A 17,572-nucleotide genomic window follows, 5' to 3' on the forward strand; every position below is an offset into this window, starting at 1 on the left:
CTAACATCTAGCTTTCAGTGTAACACACTATTCTTATTCTGGAACTGAAAAAGAAAAACTACTTTCTCAAACACAAAAAATAAAATGTTGTGTGCATAGTAAGTTGTTATGGATCTGATTTGTATTTCAGTTTGCATATGGGTATATACGTTCTTTTGCCTTCTTTTGTTCTGAACCCAGGAAATGTACCTTCACCAAATGCTCCTTTAAAAAGAGTGCTAGCTTACACTGGCTGCTTCAGTCGAATGCAAACAATTAAAGAGATACATGAATATCTCTCTCAGAGGCTGCGTATAAAGGAAGAAGATATGCGCCTCTGGTTGTACAACAGTGAGGTAATGTTGGTCTGCTTTTTTCTTTCTGTTTAGCAGCGTATGAATACTGTATATCATATTATTTTCATACATGCATAGAAGAAATAAAAGCCATAAGTTTCCTTTGCTACTTATAGCCATTCATGTCAGAGAACTTGGATGATAATATGGAAATAAAAATTTCACTAACTCCACTTAAAAAAAAAAAAAATTATTGCAAACCAAACACTGAAATCTATATTCTGGTGTTATTAGCTTGATAAAGATCAATTTTTCCTGTAATACGTTTAAAAATCGGCAGTTGGCTGACAGATTAATACTCATGATGTAAATTTTCACAGAAACTGTTCTAAATGGAAGCAAAAATATGTGCTTTCGTTGATATACACAATACTGTAGGCCTCTGTTGATGCAAGCCAGTAGCCATGCAGGATGTCTTCCAAATGTGTATGTGAAGAAATCACAGTGAGCAAGCAGAACATATTCCTCCAAAGCACTGAGTACATGTAGATCTCTATTGAGAAATACCACCTAAAACTGGAGCGCTGAAACAGATACTTGTGCTGATCAGTGAACTGCTATATTTAATTAATTTCATTTAATTAATTAGGAAACTGGTACTCTTTTCTGAAAAGAAAATTCATACTATGTTAGTTTGATTGCTTTGAGATTAAAACATCCTCAGAGAATTTTAGGACTAGCAATAATAATTCTCTGAAGTCTTTTTCTCCTGCAGAACTACCTTACTTTGCTGGATGATGAAGACCACAGACTAGAATATCTTAAAATCCAAGATGAACAGCATCTAGTAATAGAAGGTACAAAAGGAGGATTTGAAATGGTTTTCACACTAAGAACAAATTGTTTTTTGACTCTGTATATCCTTAATATGTTGTGCATATTACACCACGAAATAATTGCCCAAACTACTACTCAGATGTATTAGCCTGCTGCCCAAATATTTATTCTTCGGAGATGTTTTGAGAAGGAAGAGTATGTGTAAATTTGAACCTATCTGTATATACTGAGAAAAATACTGAAAGAAATACCAAAGCTGCAATCAATTCATTATCACTATAGTAGGAACTGGAACCCAGAGATAAAGTGAGATCTGTGTGGTGCATCTGAGGCTTTTGCATTATTTGATTATTTTTTTTTTCCCCCACTGATTTTACAAGAATTCATGTTATGATACTTGTGTGAACATCTTCTTACAAAGCGAAAGGTCAGGACAGCTGTGTATTTCAGTCCACATCAGGTTCATTTCTAAGAATTTCATTAGCTGTGTTTCTTTTCCAGTCTGCAAAGAACCAAATACATTTCTGCTTGACTGACTGTGCTCATGGTGAAAAAGCTTTGTAAGCAAGCAAAGCCTTTCTTGTTTCAGTTTGTCAATTGAGTCTTATCCTTCTGCCATGCAGTGCTGTGTCTGGCAGAGTACTGTCAGTTACTAATAAATTAGACCTTTGCCAGAGATATCAGAGTGCATGGATTAGCTGACTTCTTAAATTAGTTTGACCTGACTTTTTGTCTGATCTCTTAATTTGAGAAACAGATCCACCCTGCTGTTGTCCATAAGGTTACACGGGCTATAAATTTGGTTCTTGTGTTGTTTCTGTAGGAGTTTCATTTAGCATAGTTTTATGTTACACTTCAGGCTGCTGTGCCAGGTGGAATTGTCCTTTTGCCACTTGCTCAGTTCATATATAATCAATTTAAAATTGACACAGTGGCTCATCCAATTAACTGTGTTATCTGCATTAATCACTAGACACATGGGAAGAAAGGAGTATTTATGTTTTAGAGGGGAGAGAGGGTCTGCAGGTATCAGCTGAGACAATCCTGAGGCTGTAGTTGAATGAACAAAATCGACACTGTCACTAAAAGAAGCTGTCTGCCCCTCCTGTTTATTGTGTCATTTGTGGCCAACTATTTGTCACCTACCTGATGAGCTGGCTGTGAGAAGTAATACAGTAAAAAATAACTATCTTTTTTATTTTTTATTTTTAGCAATATCAGTTCCTTAAGCCAATTTGCTGATGTGCCCAAGCAAGCACTGTGTCAATGCAAGATAGTGGCTTACAGAGGGAAGGGATTCATGGGGAGGTGGTGGACGAGTTAGCGTAGGAATGAAACCTGTGAGATTTGTCACTGTTTTGAAATACACATGAATCTTTTCTTAGTACACAGAAACAAAAAAATACTAGTGATCATTCCTGAAATAATACAAGTCTGAAGGATGTCTTTTAAAGTATTGAAATAGGTACTGAAAAATTGTTATTCGTCAAGAAAGAAATCTCAAGACTGCTCCCTAAGGATATTCCTGGCATAGTTGAAGTGATGCCAGCATTAGAATGATTTTCAGTAACGATGGGATACAATTAAAATGAAAGCAAAAATAATAATATACTGAAAATAAACAAATATATGATCTCAATTTGCAAATTTTAATTAAATATCTTTAGCTGTATAAGCTGTCTGGAATATTTGGCAAACAAAAAAATCTTGTGCTATATCTCTTTCTAGTTCGAAACAAAGACATGAGCTGGCCTGAAGAGATGTCTTTTATAGCAAACAGCAGTAAAATAGACAGACATAAAGGTAAGTGCTTGAGCCACAGTGAGGAGAAAAATCCAAGAGGTTACGTTGTACTGAAACAATTCATTTTAAGCATTCTTAATATTAGGAAAGGTTTTCTACACCCATGGGGCTTTGCTTGTTCTTTCTGTTTTGTTAACTTAGATGCTAGTAAAGTGTGATAGTTGGATCAATTGATAGATGTATTTTCAGACGCTGAGATGCAGCAGTAGCAAGTTCTGGATTTTGTGGGTTTCATCTTTTTTTGATGGTAGATCAAATCCAACAAAATACTGACTTCAATTTCTGTTGACATAAGCAGGGCTGGGAGAGTGGATGCTTTGAACGGGCTGGCTCTCTGTAGGATCTGTGCTAGCTGTAGTCTCATAAGTGGGAGCAATTTCAGTTGTAATGGTTATGGTGAAAAGGTTGTATTCTGAACTTCATTCCTGACTAATCATTCACATCTGCTGAACTGACATAATTGTTTTCTTTTTCTCAGTTCCTACTGAGAAGGGTGCTACTGGATTAAGCAATCTGGGTAACACATGTTTCATGAACTCCAGTATCCAGTGTGTCAGTAATACGCAACCTCTGACACGGTATTTCATCTCAGGAAGACATCTTTATGAACTGAACAGGTAATTTTACTGAGACCATTGGCACTTAGGTGTCATAGTATTTCTTGAAATTAGTTTCTACTTTCAGAAGTATTATGAGCAAGTTCTTCCAATCCATTGTTATAAAATGTCAGCTATGTAACAGGTAGTAGTTTAGATGCGTGGAGCTGTAAGATTTTTTTTGTTTTGGGGTGAGTTAAATCAGTTCAAGAAGCTTTTGTGCTTCCTCATTTATATTCATGCTTGAATTTTGTTTAACTTTACTTTGGTACTAATTTCTTTGTCATTTCTAGGACAAATCCAATAGGAATGAAAGGACACATGGCCAAGTGCTATGGGGATTTAGTTCAGGAGTTGTGGAGTGGGACTCAGAAGAATATAGCACCACTGAAGTTGCGGGTGAGACTGTGATGTGTATTATTTAAAAGCAGAAAGGAAGAATTTCTTAAAACAGCAGCAAATTTAATGCACTTTTTCTCAGTTAACTGTATTGGGTCTGGGACTCAAATCAGTATCACTGTAGAGAAAGGAAGGGAAATGTGGACTACACTCTGTGTGATAGAACACAGCATATATGTTGTGCCAACAAGCATATATGGAATCATCACTTTTTACTCCAAGGTGGTCACAGTTCTTGCTCCTTTGGGAAAGGCCTGTGTCCTGCCAAGACACCCATTTGAAGGTGGCCAGGGTGCATCTGTCACAGAATCACAGAATGGCCAGGGTTGGAAGGGGACCTCAAGGGTCATGAATCTCCAACCCCCCTGCCACATGCAGGACGACCAACCTCCTCATTTAATGCTAGACCAGGCTGCCCAGGGCCCCATCCAACCTGGCCTTGAACACTTCCAGGGATGGTGCATCCACAGCCTCTCTGGGCAGCTGTTCCAGCATCTCACCACTCTCTCTGTAAAGAATTTCCCCCTGACGTCCAAAATCTGTCCTGGGGGTCAGTAACAGAGCAGCTTTCTGTTGAACATAATCATGATTCAGTGGTTGTGAGCTCAAAGGATTTACCTGATGCAAATCAGAGGTTCTGAGGTGTGGATTTTTGTAGCCCTTGTTAGGAACAGAAGATTATGCATTACCTGTCAGTAGTCTCTTATTCTGAAAACATAGGGAGTTGTCTTCAACTCCTCACAATTGCATTTGTGTTTGTTGACAGTATGCATGCATTTTCTCTATGATATTGTTACTTCTGTCGTGTAATGTGAAGTAACTTTCTGGCTTTTTTATAGTGGACAATAGCAAAATACGCTCCAAGGTTTAATGGCTTCCAACAACAAGACTCACAGGAGCTTCTGGCTTTTCTTTTGGATGGTCTTCATGAGGATTTGAATAGAGTTCATGATAAGCCATATGTTGAACTGAAAGATAGTGATGGTCGGCCAGACTGGGAAGTAGCAGCTGAGGTACAGGTTCAAGTATTTTCATTTGGTTGTTTGGGTTTATTTGCTTTATTTTTCTTTTGCCTTCGTAACAGTAAGCTGTTAGAAACTACTTGATTTCTACGTGTGTGACAGTATTCTTTCAGAATTGGACTGTCTTCTGAAACTTGTTAGATTTGTGATTTAAGGAGTCAGTTTCACATCTGATCTGAAAATGAGTTTAATTTAAATATTATAATAAGGTATAAAGATGATACTTCAGTCATTTTGAGTGACTTCAGAATAATAAGACTTTTTTTTCAAGGCGATGATCCTTTCAGAAATACTTCAAATGATGTTGTATTTTGATTGTCTCATTAGGGGAAGGAACTATTTTTACTCCCATTGAAACTGAATACTCACTATTTTTAATAAATCAGTAAACCATTTCTGTGGAAGTATGCTTGAATATCATAGGCTGACAGAACTTGAGATGTCTTCCAACATGGCCTTTTCCTATAGTGCAGAGAAGTAGACTGCAACTTCTAACTCTGTGTTGTTTCTCTGTAATTTGTTTTAGGCCTGGGAAAACCATCTGAGAAGAAACAGATCAATTGTCGTAGATTTATTTCATGGGCAACTGAAATCACAAGTTAAATGTAAAACTTGTGGGCACATAAGCGTTAGGTTTGACCCTTTCAATTTTTTATCCTTACCTTTGCCCATGGATAGCTACATGCACCTAGAAATTACAGGTGAGTTGTGTTATTTAACTCCCTATAAACTTGCCTGTGCTAAGATGGAAGCTCTGTACATAGAATGGATTTTCAAGGAACAGCTCTAAAACATCCTAAATTCATTTGTGTCAGCATTTACACTTAAAACACAGTTAAACAATTTTATATTATAGAGCACAGGAATATTCACTGGAATGCGTTTAAACAAAACCTTCAAAAACTGAGCATAGATGGTCTGCTTTCAATCTTGTTGGAAGAACTTAATACAGAAACAAAAAATTGAGGTTTTTGAGAACTTTGCTTCTTGTGTTGTGGAAGCTGTCCTTGGTCTGCATAGAGCAAGAAGAGGAAAGGTGATAAAAAGCTAAAGATTTTATTGCCTGCTAATAAATTAAAAAGTATAAAATGAAAATCAGGTCTTAGTGGAAAAAGTTACTTCCATGTAAGTAGAATATGTAATATTTTATTTCCATTAATTCTTTCCTGATTTGCTGACCGTGGCGTTTCTTTCCCCTTTTGAAGTAATCAAATTGGATGGTACTACTCCTGTTCGATACGGCCTGAGATTGAACATGGATGAAAAATATACGGGTTTGAAAAAACAGCTAAGTGAGCTCTGTGGACTAAAACCAGAACAGATACTACTTGCAGAAGTGCACAGTTCCAATATAAAGGTAAAAAAACGAAAACAAAAAAAAAATTGCTGCAAATTTCTTACTATTATTTGTATACGTTGACATGTGTTTTCATTCTTCTTGACATTAAGCTTTGTATACCAGGAATGTGAAATAATTTAACTGAAAGTGTGATTAAACAAGTCAGCTTGGCTGAATCTCTATATGAGCTTCAATTTATATTTCGGTCTTAAACTGTAGCTCAACTTGTTTTAAATTAAAATCAGAGTAAGCTGAGCAAAGATAAACAGCTTGTAAATAAAATGAGAAGTAAAAGCTTGCAGAAGTTTAATTGAATTCATTACTAGTGATATTTTTAGAAAAACATGATATAACCATCCTGTAACAAATCTCAAGTGAGAGTGCTGTGATGATTTTAAACACTGTCAAGAGGCTGGAGACTAATGTAGAAGCTCTATACAGAGTGTATGAAATGCTTACATCGATGCAAAATCATCTGCTTGTTGGCGCTTCTTTCTCCTTTTAGAAAGGTGTAAGAAAGCAGATAATCTGATAGGTGTACTGTTTTCAAAAGAACAAAACGTGTTCAGAGTCACAGAAATACGTACATATCTGACTGATCTTCCCTTTTCCAATGAAGAATTTTCCTCAGGACAACCAGAAAGTCCGGTTATCAGTGAGCGGGTTTTTGTGTGCATTTGAAATACCAGTTCCAGGATCACCTACATCAGCATCAAGTCCTGTGCAGTCAGGTAAAAGAAAACATTCTTATTTCTCATTCATGTAAAATACTCAGTGCTTAGGTACTGCAGGAATTCAGGAGAAAAACCTTACTGCTTAGTACAGTGTAAAAGGTGACGCTCAAAAAAAGGACACAAGTCCAAGTTCTGGTCTGCAGAGGTGTTGTGAGCAGTCTCTCTGTGGGCTGATGGTCTGTGATTCTTGTTATGGTCATGCCCAGCATAGCAATCTGAAGATCATTAGATACACGTTTTAGTTAGAAATATGCAAAATATTCTGTTATTGGTGAGTTGGCTCTGATGTAGGATATATTAAAAAAAAGAAAGTGTTCAGTTTTTGCTTTTTTTATTATTTGTGGTTTCATGGATTGTAAATGCCTGTTATTCCTTGCTCTTGCATACTCTGGGTTTTGCAAAATTTTAGGCAAATAAAAGTTTATGACTAAAAGACTACCTAAAAAGCTTATGATGCGTTATGGTTGATGAAGCTGAGTACGAATATAATTATCTATCTATAGATATCTCGACTGGATCATCAGCTAATGGAGCACCCAACATAATGATGAATGGGGACCTTCCCAAACCAACCCTGATTCCAAATGGAATGCCAAATACTGTAGTGCCATGTGGAACAGAACGTAACCTTGCCAACTGGACTCTCAATGGTCACGTGCCTGTGCTTTCTGATAGTCCATGTACAGGGTACATAATTGCAGTTCACAGAAAAATGGTTAGTAGATTTTGCATTTGTTTTAAATGATTTGTGTAACACTTAGAGAAAGTCAGTGAGGGTATTCTACATCTGTATGATAAATTAATATGTATTTCTTATGAAGGATCATGAATGTTTCCCTACTGTGTATGCACCAAGTTATTTGGATGTACAACTCTTGTAGATTTAAGTAGTAAAGTCTACTGTTGGTGTATTTTAATTCCGTGAGTGTTGGCGTGCTTCCCACTTCTCTAATGCTGAGATGCATACTTGGGTGCTCACTAGCTCCCTGATTAAATGTTCTAAGATTCTTTGAGCAGAAAAAATTCTCCTTAGAGGAACTACTTGAAATGCATTTCTTCTCCATTATGTGGAACAGCCTTATTTCATACACAGAAACAAAGTGAAGGTGCATAGTACGTTCATAGTTCATTCTGTTGGCATTAACTACTCTTCATAAAAAGCATCTGTAGTAGTGTTGAACTCTAAATGTCAAAGTTGGATGGCTGAGCACCTCCAATAGCCATGCATTTGGTGTGCACTGTCTCGTGTCTTCAGAGCCTGTTGACATTTACAGCTTAGTGGATATGGGCTGGGAGGCTGTTTTAATTGACTGCATGTTTGTATGAGAATTTTCCTGCTTTGTTCTCTCAAGTTTGGTAGAATTTCTTAGGCGTTGAGTAGAATGCTTTTGAGCCATTATAGCTTGCTAGTTGTACAACTTTCAGTAAGAGGGAAGAGGAACCTATTCCAGCAGTCTTTGTCCATCATTGTCAAAAACCTAATTGATGGAAGGGATGAGTTGTATATGATTTTTGCAGGGCCATAGCAGTTTACTGTACCCAAGTGTCATTAAGTCAGTGTGATGTCTTTGTTGCAAATGAGACATGTAGCACAAAGGCCGATTTGTCTGCATGGAGTAAGTTGTGTATTCTGTAAATGTAAAGATTTTTTTTCTATACTGAACGTAAGCTTGCCTAGTATAGAGGTCATTTGGGGGCAGATAGAAGCATCATTAGGTGTCTGTCTGCATTACAGTGTTGCCTATCTGATGAGAAAAATAAGAAATGTGCATCGTTTGATATACAAAAAAATGTACATAGTTGAAACAGATGTATGTTGATGTGGTCTAGTGCTTAAATAACATTTATAATTAGTTAATAGCATTGCTGTGATACCATAAAATAATACAAAAAGGCTTTCAGGCAGTTTCAGTGAAACTGAAAAAAAAAAAAAGAAAAAAAAATCTGGAATAATGTACTTTTAATAGAATAAATGGTTTGTTTTAATTGCTGAAAGCTAAAATATAAAACAAGGTCAGCATCCTAGTCATTAATGGTAATGGTACTAAAAGAGGCAGTATATACTTGTATCTGAGTCATTCTTTTTTTCCAATTATGCAGATGCGGACAGAACTATATTTTCTTTCATCTCAGAAGAATCGTCCCAGTCTCTTTGGAATGCCACTAATTGTTCCTTGCACAGTTCACACACGGAAAAAAGATCTGTATGATGCAGTATGGATTCAGGTTTCCAGGCTTGCCAGCCCCCTCCCCCCTCAGGAAGCTAGTAATCATGCACAAGACTGGTGAGTTTGGCATGCCAGCCTTTGACTTGAGCTGTGTAATACTGTAGCTGAGAGATTTGTTTACAAGATTTTAAAAATACTTGGCTTTTATCTTCATGAATTTTAACTTCTCATAAAGCTCTGTTGAATGAGTATATGCTTTTAAATGTACAATTAAGTTTTAATGTCAACAATTCTAGGAATAATTGTGTGCTTCTATTTCAAGTGATTTCTGCCTATAGATTACATCTAGTGGGTAATTTTCATAAGAATTCATTTCAGAGTCCTGAAGTTTAATGAGAATAATTTAAAAAAACAAAAACCTTTAAATCCTTTTAGTGTAGCTAAATGCAGCAGGCCTTCCAGCTGTCCTTAAAGGTATGCTTGGCACAACTTAATTGGTTGATTCTTATGCACTGATTGATAACTCATTCAAATGGAAAAATAACACAGCTGTCATGTGGCTGCATTTCATATATCTTAGCAATAAATTACTGCATATTTTGTTATGCCAGGGACTTCTAGCAGTCTTGCACATTGTTTCATGTTGTGTTCTCTTCTGTTTCAGTGATGACAGCATGGGATATCAGTATCCATTCACCCTAAGAGTGGTTCAGAAGGATGGAAATTCTTGTGCTTGGTGTCCGTGGTACAGGTAAATTTTTAAACTTAAGGGAATCACTTCAACAGAAATGTAATTTACGAAAATGGGATTTTGATATATTTCGGTTTTCAGAGCTAATAGTGATAAGAATCAGGAATCTAATTTAACCAGCACCCTCACGTGGCAGACTTGCGCTGCAGATTAACTTTTATGACTCGGAGAGTTGTAAGTTCTGCTGACAGAAACCTTAAATTTGGAGAAAGTCAGGAAATCATAAAAACCCAAAAACCTTTTAACTCCTTACCATCTTCTGTGTGCATGTGTCTATAGGGAGGCATATACATGTACTTGTTCAGATGATTTGTGGGGATTTCATGCAAAACTGAACTTTTAAAGTATGTACGTTATCTGCCCTCACTCATTTCTCTACTGATTGGAGGGTAAGAGCAGAAATAGGATGGTTTGAGATTCACCCTGGGCACGTGCATTGAAATTTTGCCTAACAGACATGCTACTGACAGTTTCAGACCTTTACAGTTGAATGAATGTGTGTTTGCCTGTGGAAACAAAGCATTGTATTTGTGTGTGCAGCAGGTAGTTCTGTTCAACAAAATACACAGGTAGATAGCTGGGATTACTCAACTGCTTCAATTTCTCATGTGTATTAAAATTCTGTACTAAACCAGTCCTAAAAATTGTTTTGTAAAAATGTCTTTATTTTACTTAGAAGTGTGATGTGAAATTGGACAGGTTTTTGGCAGTGTACATCACACATCTAACTTTTTGTCTTAGATTTTGTCGTGGCTGTAAAATTGAGTGCACAGAGGATAGAGCTTCTGTTGGGAATGCTTACATTGCTGTAGACTGGGATCCAACAGCGCTCCATCTACGCTACCAGACGTCCCAGGAACGGGTAAAATTGCCACAGAAACCCTTCATTATTTCTTAGTAGTTCACCAAGATGAAGTTAATAAATAGATTTTACTAAGGATGCCAGTGTCATAAACAGTTATCCATGAGTAAACCTATTTGATTTATTGAGTCTACAAAACCGATCTAAAGATAGTCATGTAGCTGAGTTGAACTCAACCAGCTATTCAGAATTTTGTGCTTTACAGATTATTCTTGGCTTACAAAACAAGGACAGTGCATTATTTGTATGTTTGCCTCTTCATAATTGAGATATATTTTCTGCTAGAATTTAGTGCATCTGGTTTCCATTCTTATTTAGTGTATGATGTTATTCATGTGGTACTATGAACAGAGGCTTCCTCTGAGCAATCTGTATATATTTCCAAGTCAGATACAATTCTATCTCACTTCAGATTGTAGAAGAGCATGAAAGTGTTGAACAAAGCCGCCGAGCTCAAGCAGAGCCCATCAACCTGGATAGTTGTCTTAGAGCCTTCACCAGTGAAGAAGAACTGGGTGAAGATGAGATGTACTACTGTTCCAAATGCAAGACCCATTGTTTGGCTACAAAAAAACTAGATCTTTGGAGGCTTCCTCCCATTTTGGTATGATATTGTTTAATTTTCCTCCACAGCCATAAAAGCAAAGGGCATTGGTTAGAGATTTGAATTGCTAATTATGTCATCTTGTTCTGACTAAGATATGTTTTTGTTCATGGTCTCAGGAGGGTCCTGACTTAGTTTGCAGCACACGTTTCTGTAATGTAGGCAAATAACTTGAAATAAATCTCATATCCTTTTGAATCTTTTTAGCTGAAACACTGCAGCAAGTGGTGGCATTTTGTATTCTGTTTCATCTGTTCTGACAGAGTTCACACTTAAGCAGTCTTTTTGGCAATGTGATCTTTTGTCTAGTTGTGTAACCACCTCCTTTGTTATTTTCAAACTTGGTAGGTTATGCAAAACATCACTATATTTGACACTGAAGAGAAGCAAACTTTTCCATCATTTCCCTGTGAAAATATTAGTTCCACAATAGCAACTGTCACATACTACATGGTTAATGTTTCATTAATAAATGATAAAATGTGCATGCTTCAGGAGGAAAAAATACATTTAACAGTGAAATGACTTTGATATCATACTTTATTTTTTTTTAACACATTTCTCTCCTTAGATCATTCATCTGAAAAGATTTCAGTTTGTAAATGGCCGCTGGATAAAATCTCAGAAAATTGTTAAATTTCCCCGAGAAAATTTTGACCCAAGTGCCTTTTTGGTACAAAGGGATCCAAGTCATTTTCAGAGAAAACAGTTAACTCCTCAAATTGATGAAATTCCTGAGGCACGGATTCTTCAAGGGGACTCTAAAAAAGTAGATCTGCAGATCACTTATTCAGCAGAAGGAGATGTGAACAGAAGTCCATCATCCCTTAACACTGCAAATGTCATGAATAATATCAAAGGTAGGTAATAATTAGGTAGAACTCCATTATATGCTGATAATTGGGGAAAAATGATATACTGTTATATATATATTTTTTTGTTTTTTGCTAAAGCACTATATTATTCTGAAACAGTCACCATTTCTGTTGTTTGCCTTGGAAAACTTAATGAAGCTTTACCATCTTTTAAAAAAAGAACATTACCGAATGCTGGTACTGCCCATGTCTGCGTATAGTGGGCAGAATTGAGTCTGAGGAACATGCTCCTACATGAGAGTTAAATCTCAGTTGATGGGAGTGTGTGTGCACAGCTACTTCTGCTTTTATGAAGAACAGTGTTCTTTTAATGTTTGATTATTTGCAAAAATCTGGACTGTGTATTTAGTTAATAGTCCACATGTTTTCTGTTCTAGCATCTCCATCTCTGGGAAGAAAAAGTGGAACCAGCTGTCCTTCAAGTAAGAGCAGTAGCCCAAACAGTAGCCCAAGGACTTTAGGAAGAGGCAAAGGGCGTCTGCGGCTACCACAACTGGGGAAAAACAAACTGTCAAGTAGCAAAGAAAACTTGGATGGAACTAAAGAAAACTGCACTGACCAGGAACAGAAAACTGCTTCTGATCGAAGCGATACTCTTACAAGAGGGCAGAATTTGGGTGGTAGTCAGAATGAACTGTATACTGAACTGTGTACTGCTCAGGACAATGAGGTAACTCTAGCCAACGGATACATCTGTGAACAGAACGCGTTTAGTAACGGTAGTATCAACGGCCAGATTGATAACCACAGCGAGGAGGATATTGCAGATGACCAAAGAGAAGAAGTTTGTGTTAACCCTATTTACAATCTATATGCAATTTCGGTAAGTTGGCTTTTTATGCAAGCAAACTATCTTTGTGGCATTGATTGACTGAATGTGTTTGCTGTATTCATTACAAAAAGTAAAGGTTGATCAAACAGGAGAAGAAAGTGTAGTCAGCAAAATAAATTTGCCTTTAAAACTGAGTGAAAAATACATCTCTGCTTAGTGTTTTTTCTGCTTGGTCAGATCCAGTCACTTAATAAAAAAAGTAAAAGCAAAACAGAATTAGCAGAAACACTGCGATATTCTTCATGAGATGAGAAAAATAATGAAATAAAATTTGATAGTAAAAGAAATTGAAGGACAGAGGGAGACTGGCTGTGGATGGAGAATGTTCAGCTGCTGGGGCCAGAATGCACAACGTGTCTGGCACATTCAGTGTGCTGCTACTTCAGAGGAAAGAGATTTTGTTTAAGAGAGTCTGCATCATTTAAGCATTTTGGCAGGTATAGATTGTCATGAACCATTGTTACTCAGTAAGAAATGGTGAATTTGTTCTGTGAATTCTCAGTTGTGATGTCTGAGCCTGAATTTTTTCTTCTTTTTCCTCAGTGCCATTCAGGAATTATGGGAGGGGGTCATTATGTCACTTATGCCAAAAACCCAAACAACAAGTGGTACTGCTACAATGACAGTAGCTGTAAGGTAAATCTTCTGTTGTAACAAATTGCAGCCTCAGGTATCTAGATTCAAAGAAACTTATTTTGTGTGAACTCTTCTTTTAAAATCATGAACATCTCAAAAATTGCTTCATTTATTGCATTTTTTGTTTTTTAACTAAAATTGTATGTGATGCTTCTTTCAAGTTAACATTTGTTCATCAGCTGCTATCATGTGGTTAAGGGAAGATGCTCGTTTTGTGCAAAGATGGAAATGCTACTGAGAACGGAAATCCAAGAATATATTTTCATGACGCTAGTTGTTTTATATTCAGGGACTGAATAATTAAGTTCCAGCATTTGAGTATTTGCATTTGGCTCTATAAAATTTGTTACACTTACCAAGTAAATAATGGAGCCTGATAACTAATGAGGAAGGCAGAAAATGTGATCCTTCTAGTTGTGAACAGCCTCTTATCTTAAGAGTACCGTTTCCAAGGCAATTGTGAGTATTTTACGTCGATTGACAGTAACACAATTGTACCAATGTGTATTTCAGAACATGTTTTTCTGTTTTGCAGGAATTGCATCCTGATGAAATTGACACCGACTCTGCCTACATTCTTTTCTATGAGCAGCAGGGGGTAGACTATGCACAATTTCTGCCAAAGATTGATGGCAAAAAGATGGCAGACACGAGCAGCATGGATGAAGACTTTGAGTCAGATTATAAGAAGTACTGTGTTCTACAGTAAACGGATGATCTTCAACGGTTTGATGAATATGAGGGATAACACCCTGAAACTTACATTTGGCAAAATGTTATTGAGACAGATAAGCTAAGTGTAGTTATTGTACCCTGTGATCTGAAAGCACAAAAAGAAAAACCCTAACTAAACAGCAGTTAATATAGAGATAGTATTGTTTCGTTCTGTTGTCTCACTACATGCTCTAAATGTTTCTGATGTAAAGACATCAGGCTGAGACTGCCATTGGCCTTTAAATAAAATGGTTTGAGAAAAGCCGACTAGGACCAAATAAGAGCTAAATTTAATAGTCCAAATAAGAGCTAAGCAAAGTAGTGTAGAGTTTATCAACCAGTCTAACAACCCCCTAAATTTCTCCTTAGATTTAAAATATGGGGAAAAAATGTAGTGTTGTCTTTGGACAACATGATGTTGCTACCTCCTTTTTCCTGCAGTTTTATTGCATTTTACTGGCAAAATGGGGAAAGAAAGAGAATAGAAAGTACACAAATTTAAAGAATGAACACCAGAAGTAGGAAAGCTTTCCAGTTTTGCCACCACTAATGTATCAGTTGCTTTCTTTCTGTATGTTGGGAGCACAACCAAATCCTAATTTGGAAAGAGATTAATTTCTACACTTGAATGGTTTATTTTACCTGTGTTTTCTCCACGTGTTGGCTGTGCAGATCAACATGTTTCAGGAATGGCTTTTCTGCCTGACGAGTGCTATCTTAAACTTTTGAGATGCCTCGAGAAGAAATTTCAGGTTGAAGAGAGTAGCGGTGATTGCACGCACGGTGTCTTAAAATGTGCACATTGCACAGGATGTTCCCAGCTTTTGGAAGGAAAGATGCTTGAGCTTGCGTTTCATGACTGGTGTTGCTTTTAAGTTTGCACTTTTAAAAAATTCATAATTAAATTCAAAAACAGTTTGTTTTTGTTGTTGTAAGGGCTCTGGAGTGAATGGCTGTGAATTAATCCACTGTGTATTTCAAACCAATAAGAAGCTGTGGTTGTCAGGTAGCTATCGTAGCATTCATGGGTTTTTATTTTTTTATCGATTTCTTAATTTAAGGTTTCTTTTTTTCAAAATTTGGTTGCCTTTTGAAATCTTCTGTTTTGCAACAGGTTATGCATATACTTGCAATTAAAACAGAATTTTCATACCCTTGCAAGATGCTCTTTTGAGTTAATGAGCTTATTGTGTTGAAGGAGAATATGAGCAAGTCTTGGCAGAGACCAGAAAAAAGATGGTTATTTTTTGAGTAGGCATTTCTTGAAACATTTTCAGTGTTAAAGCATTAGCATATATGAATGAAATGTTTCACACTTTCACCCCTTTGTTCTTCAGCTGAATCTAAGATCTTACTGATTTTGTCACGTGTCATCTTCCAAATTATTTAGATTTTCTATTCTCACTAACAATTGATACTTACCTTGCTGATTTCCAAAACAAATTTTAGGCTTCTTTTTAATGTGTTTTACAAGAATGCCAAGCCTGCCAGTATAATTTTCAGAAGGATCTGGGTTTTATCTATTTAAGAAATTATATCAGCTGGTCTTGCTGTCTGTATTCAAGCTAAAACCTCCCTATCTGTGGAGGCCGTGCCTCTGTCAGGGCAGCAGATCAGTTCCAAAATAAGTATTGTCTCACTTGTAAAGTGTTGCTCCCTACCCCATATGCTCTTTTATCTCTAAAGTGATCTAAACATTGAGACTGAAGAAAAATTTGTGAACGTCTAGGTTAGAAGCTTTTTTCGGTTCCCATTTGTCTATTCCTCCCTTCCCAAACTCCATGAAAAGTGAAAGATTTTCAACTGATTTACTTTGAAATGTTTTATTTAAGCAGGTAGCACAATCTACTAATGTTATTTGATCTTCTGTGTTTGTTACATTGGTTGTAATTAATTTTTTTAAATTAAATTAATTCATGATTTAGTAGTAAATTTATTAAGTTAACTATTAACTACATTCACTTTGTAAATTATTGTATAAAGCTTATTGACAATGCACTGACTTTAGAAAGATGTTAATGTACATAAATACCTTGTAAATAAAATAGTGTTGATGTACTGGAATATGAGCTGTATTAAAAAAAAAAAAGGTATTGGTAATTGTATATGGAGTGAACCTGTTTATCTGTAACTATATTATTCAAACAAATTAAATACTGTGGATGCAGATAGTGTCGCTCCTTGTCAGATACTTTTAATAGCTCTTTTCCTGCTGTGAAGTTTCTGTGCTCTTTTAATGAAGTCAGATGTATTTTTCAGTTCACAGGGTTGACGTGTGAATAAACATCAGCAAGTCCTTGTAATTTGCCCAGCATTGCTCGTAGCAGTGCTAAAATTACTTGGTAGTTCGGAGGTTTAAATTATGTTACTTTTCCATTTGAGGCCGTGCTGTTCAAGTTCTTAGAGTTAGTCCATTTAATCCTATTTAAAGTGTATTTAGTGAGAACTGCTGGTGATGGGTGGCTGGTTGGACCGGATGATCTGGTGGGGCTTTTCCAGCTTTGGTGTCTGCGATGCTGTGAGCCCGTGTGTTTGATATCGGTCTGAAAACCTCTTGCTCTGAATTGCATTTAATTAAGCAATTCTCTCATTTTTTTCTGCACTGTGTTTTTGATGTTGAATCCGAGATGGGTGATGACTGAAATCGCAGTGGGCGAATCTGAAATTCCTACCCAACTTCCCGGGAATCCTTCTGCAGATTATTAAAGTGTGTGTGGGGCGGGGGAAGGGAATCTTTTTTAACATTTAATTATTTTTGTTTGTACGTTTGGGCAATTAAAATTCAAGCTATAAAACTTCATTCCGGGTTCCCACACAGCGATGAACAACGAGGCGGTGGGATCCCTCCGCTCAGGCCGCGCTGTGGCGGCGGCGCGCCGCGCTGCTCTGTGGAGCTGCGGCACCGCGCGAGGGCAGCGCAGCCCCGCGGCCACGCGGCGCTCGGAGGAACGAGGCTTTTTGTGGAGCTGCTGCAGTGAGGAAACGCGAGTTTCGCCGTGCTGGCGTCTTGTTTGTTGCCGCAGGGTTTCGCCTCACCAGGTAAAACGACTTCTGAAGTTAGACCCCTTCATGGTAAGGGAGAATCTGAAGTAAACGGTGGTTGGTAATGCTGCACTGATGCGTTT

General features: G+C 37.0%; 2 protein-coding genes across 6 annotated transcripts in view; both read left to right on the forward strand.

Annotated features, from left to right (window-relative positions):
- USP32 (ubiquitin specific peptidase 32) overlaps positions 1 to 14,601 on the forward strand; it is a 57,471-nt gene extending 42,870 nt beyond the window's left edge. For all 4 annotated transcript variants that reach the window (XM_090122578.1, XM_031591496.2, XM_031591498.2 and 1 more), the window contains exons 17-34: positions 181 to 335; positions 1,051 to 1,132; positions 2,841 to 2,915; positions 3,394 to 3,532; positions 3,805 to 3,910; positions 4,750 to 4,923; positions 5,459 to 5,633; positions 6,138 to 6,289; positions 6,891 to 7,002; positions 7,509 to 7,720; positions 9,106 to 9,290; positions 9,838 to 9,924; positions 10,666 to 10,786; positions 11,199 to 11,390; positions 11,962 to 12,250; positions 12,643 to 13,088; positions 13,641 to 13,733; positions 14,269 to 14,601. In XM_090122578.1, coding sequence (XP_089978704.1) covers positions 181 to 335; positions 1,051 to 1,132; positions 2,841 to 2,915; positions 3,394 to 3,532; positions 3,805 to 3,910; positions 4,750 to 4,923; positions 5,459 to 5,633; positions 6,138 to 6,289; positions 6,891 to 7,002; positions 7,509 to 7,720; positions 9,106 to 9,290; positions 9,838 to 9,924; positions 10,666 to 10,786; positions 11,199 to 11,390; positions 11,962 to 12,250; positions 12,643 to 13,088; positions 13,641 to 13,733; positions 14,269 to 14,442 — 2,969 coding nt within the window. In that variant the 3' untranslated portion in view covers positions 14,443 to 14,601. The remainder of the gene's footprint in view (positions 1 to 180; positions 336 to 1,050; positions 1,133 to 2,840; positions 2,916 to 3,393; positions 3,533 to 3,804; positions 3,911 to 4,749; positions 4,924 to 5,458; positions 5,634 to 6,137; positions 6,290 to 6,890; positions 7,003 to 7,508; positions 7,721 to 9,105; positions 9,291 to 9,837; positions 9,925 to 10,665; positions 10,787 to 11,198; positions 11,391 to 11,961; positions 12,251 to 12,642; positions 13,089 to 13,640; positions 13,734 to 14,268) is intronic.
- Positions 14,602 to 16,718: 2,117 nt separating this feature from the next.
- Positions 16,719 to 17,572, forward strand: part of PIGW (phosphatidylinositol glycan anchor biosynthesis class W) — a 63,316-nt gene continuing 62,462 nt past the window's right edge. For both annotated transcript variants that reach the window (XM_090122583.1, XM_090122581.1), the window contains exon 1: positions 16,719 to 17,486. The gene's annotated coding sequence lies outside the window, so the exon portion shown is untranslated. The remainder of the gene's footprint in view (positions 17,487 to 17,572) is intronic.

The sequence above is a fragment of the Phasianus colchicus genome, chromosome 21, assembly GCF_987193195.1.
Source record: "Phasianus colchicus chromosome 21, bPhaCol1.hap1.1, whole genome shotgun sequence".
NCBI classification, from domain to species: Eukaryota; Metazoa; Chordata; class Aves; order Galliformes; family Phasianidae; genus Phasianus; species Phasianus colchicus.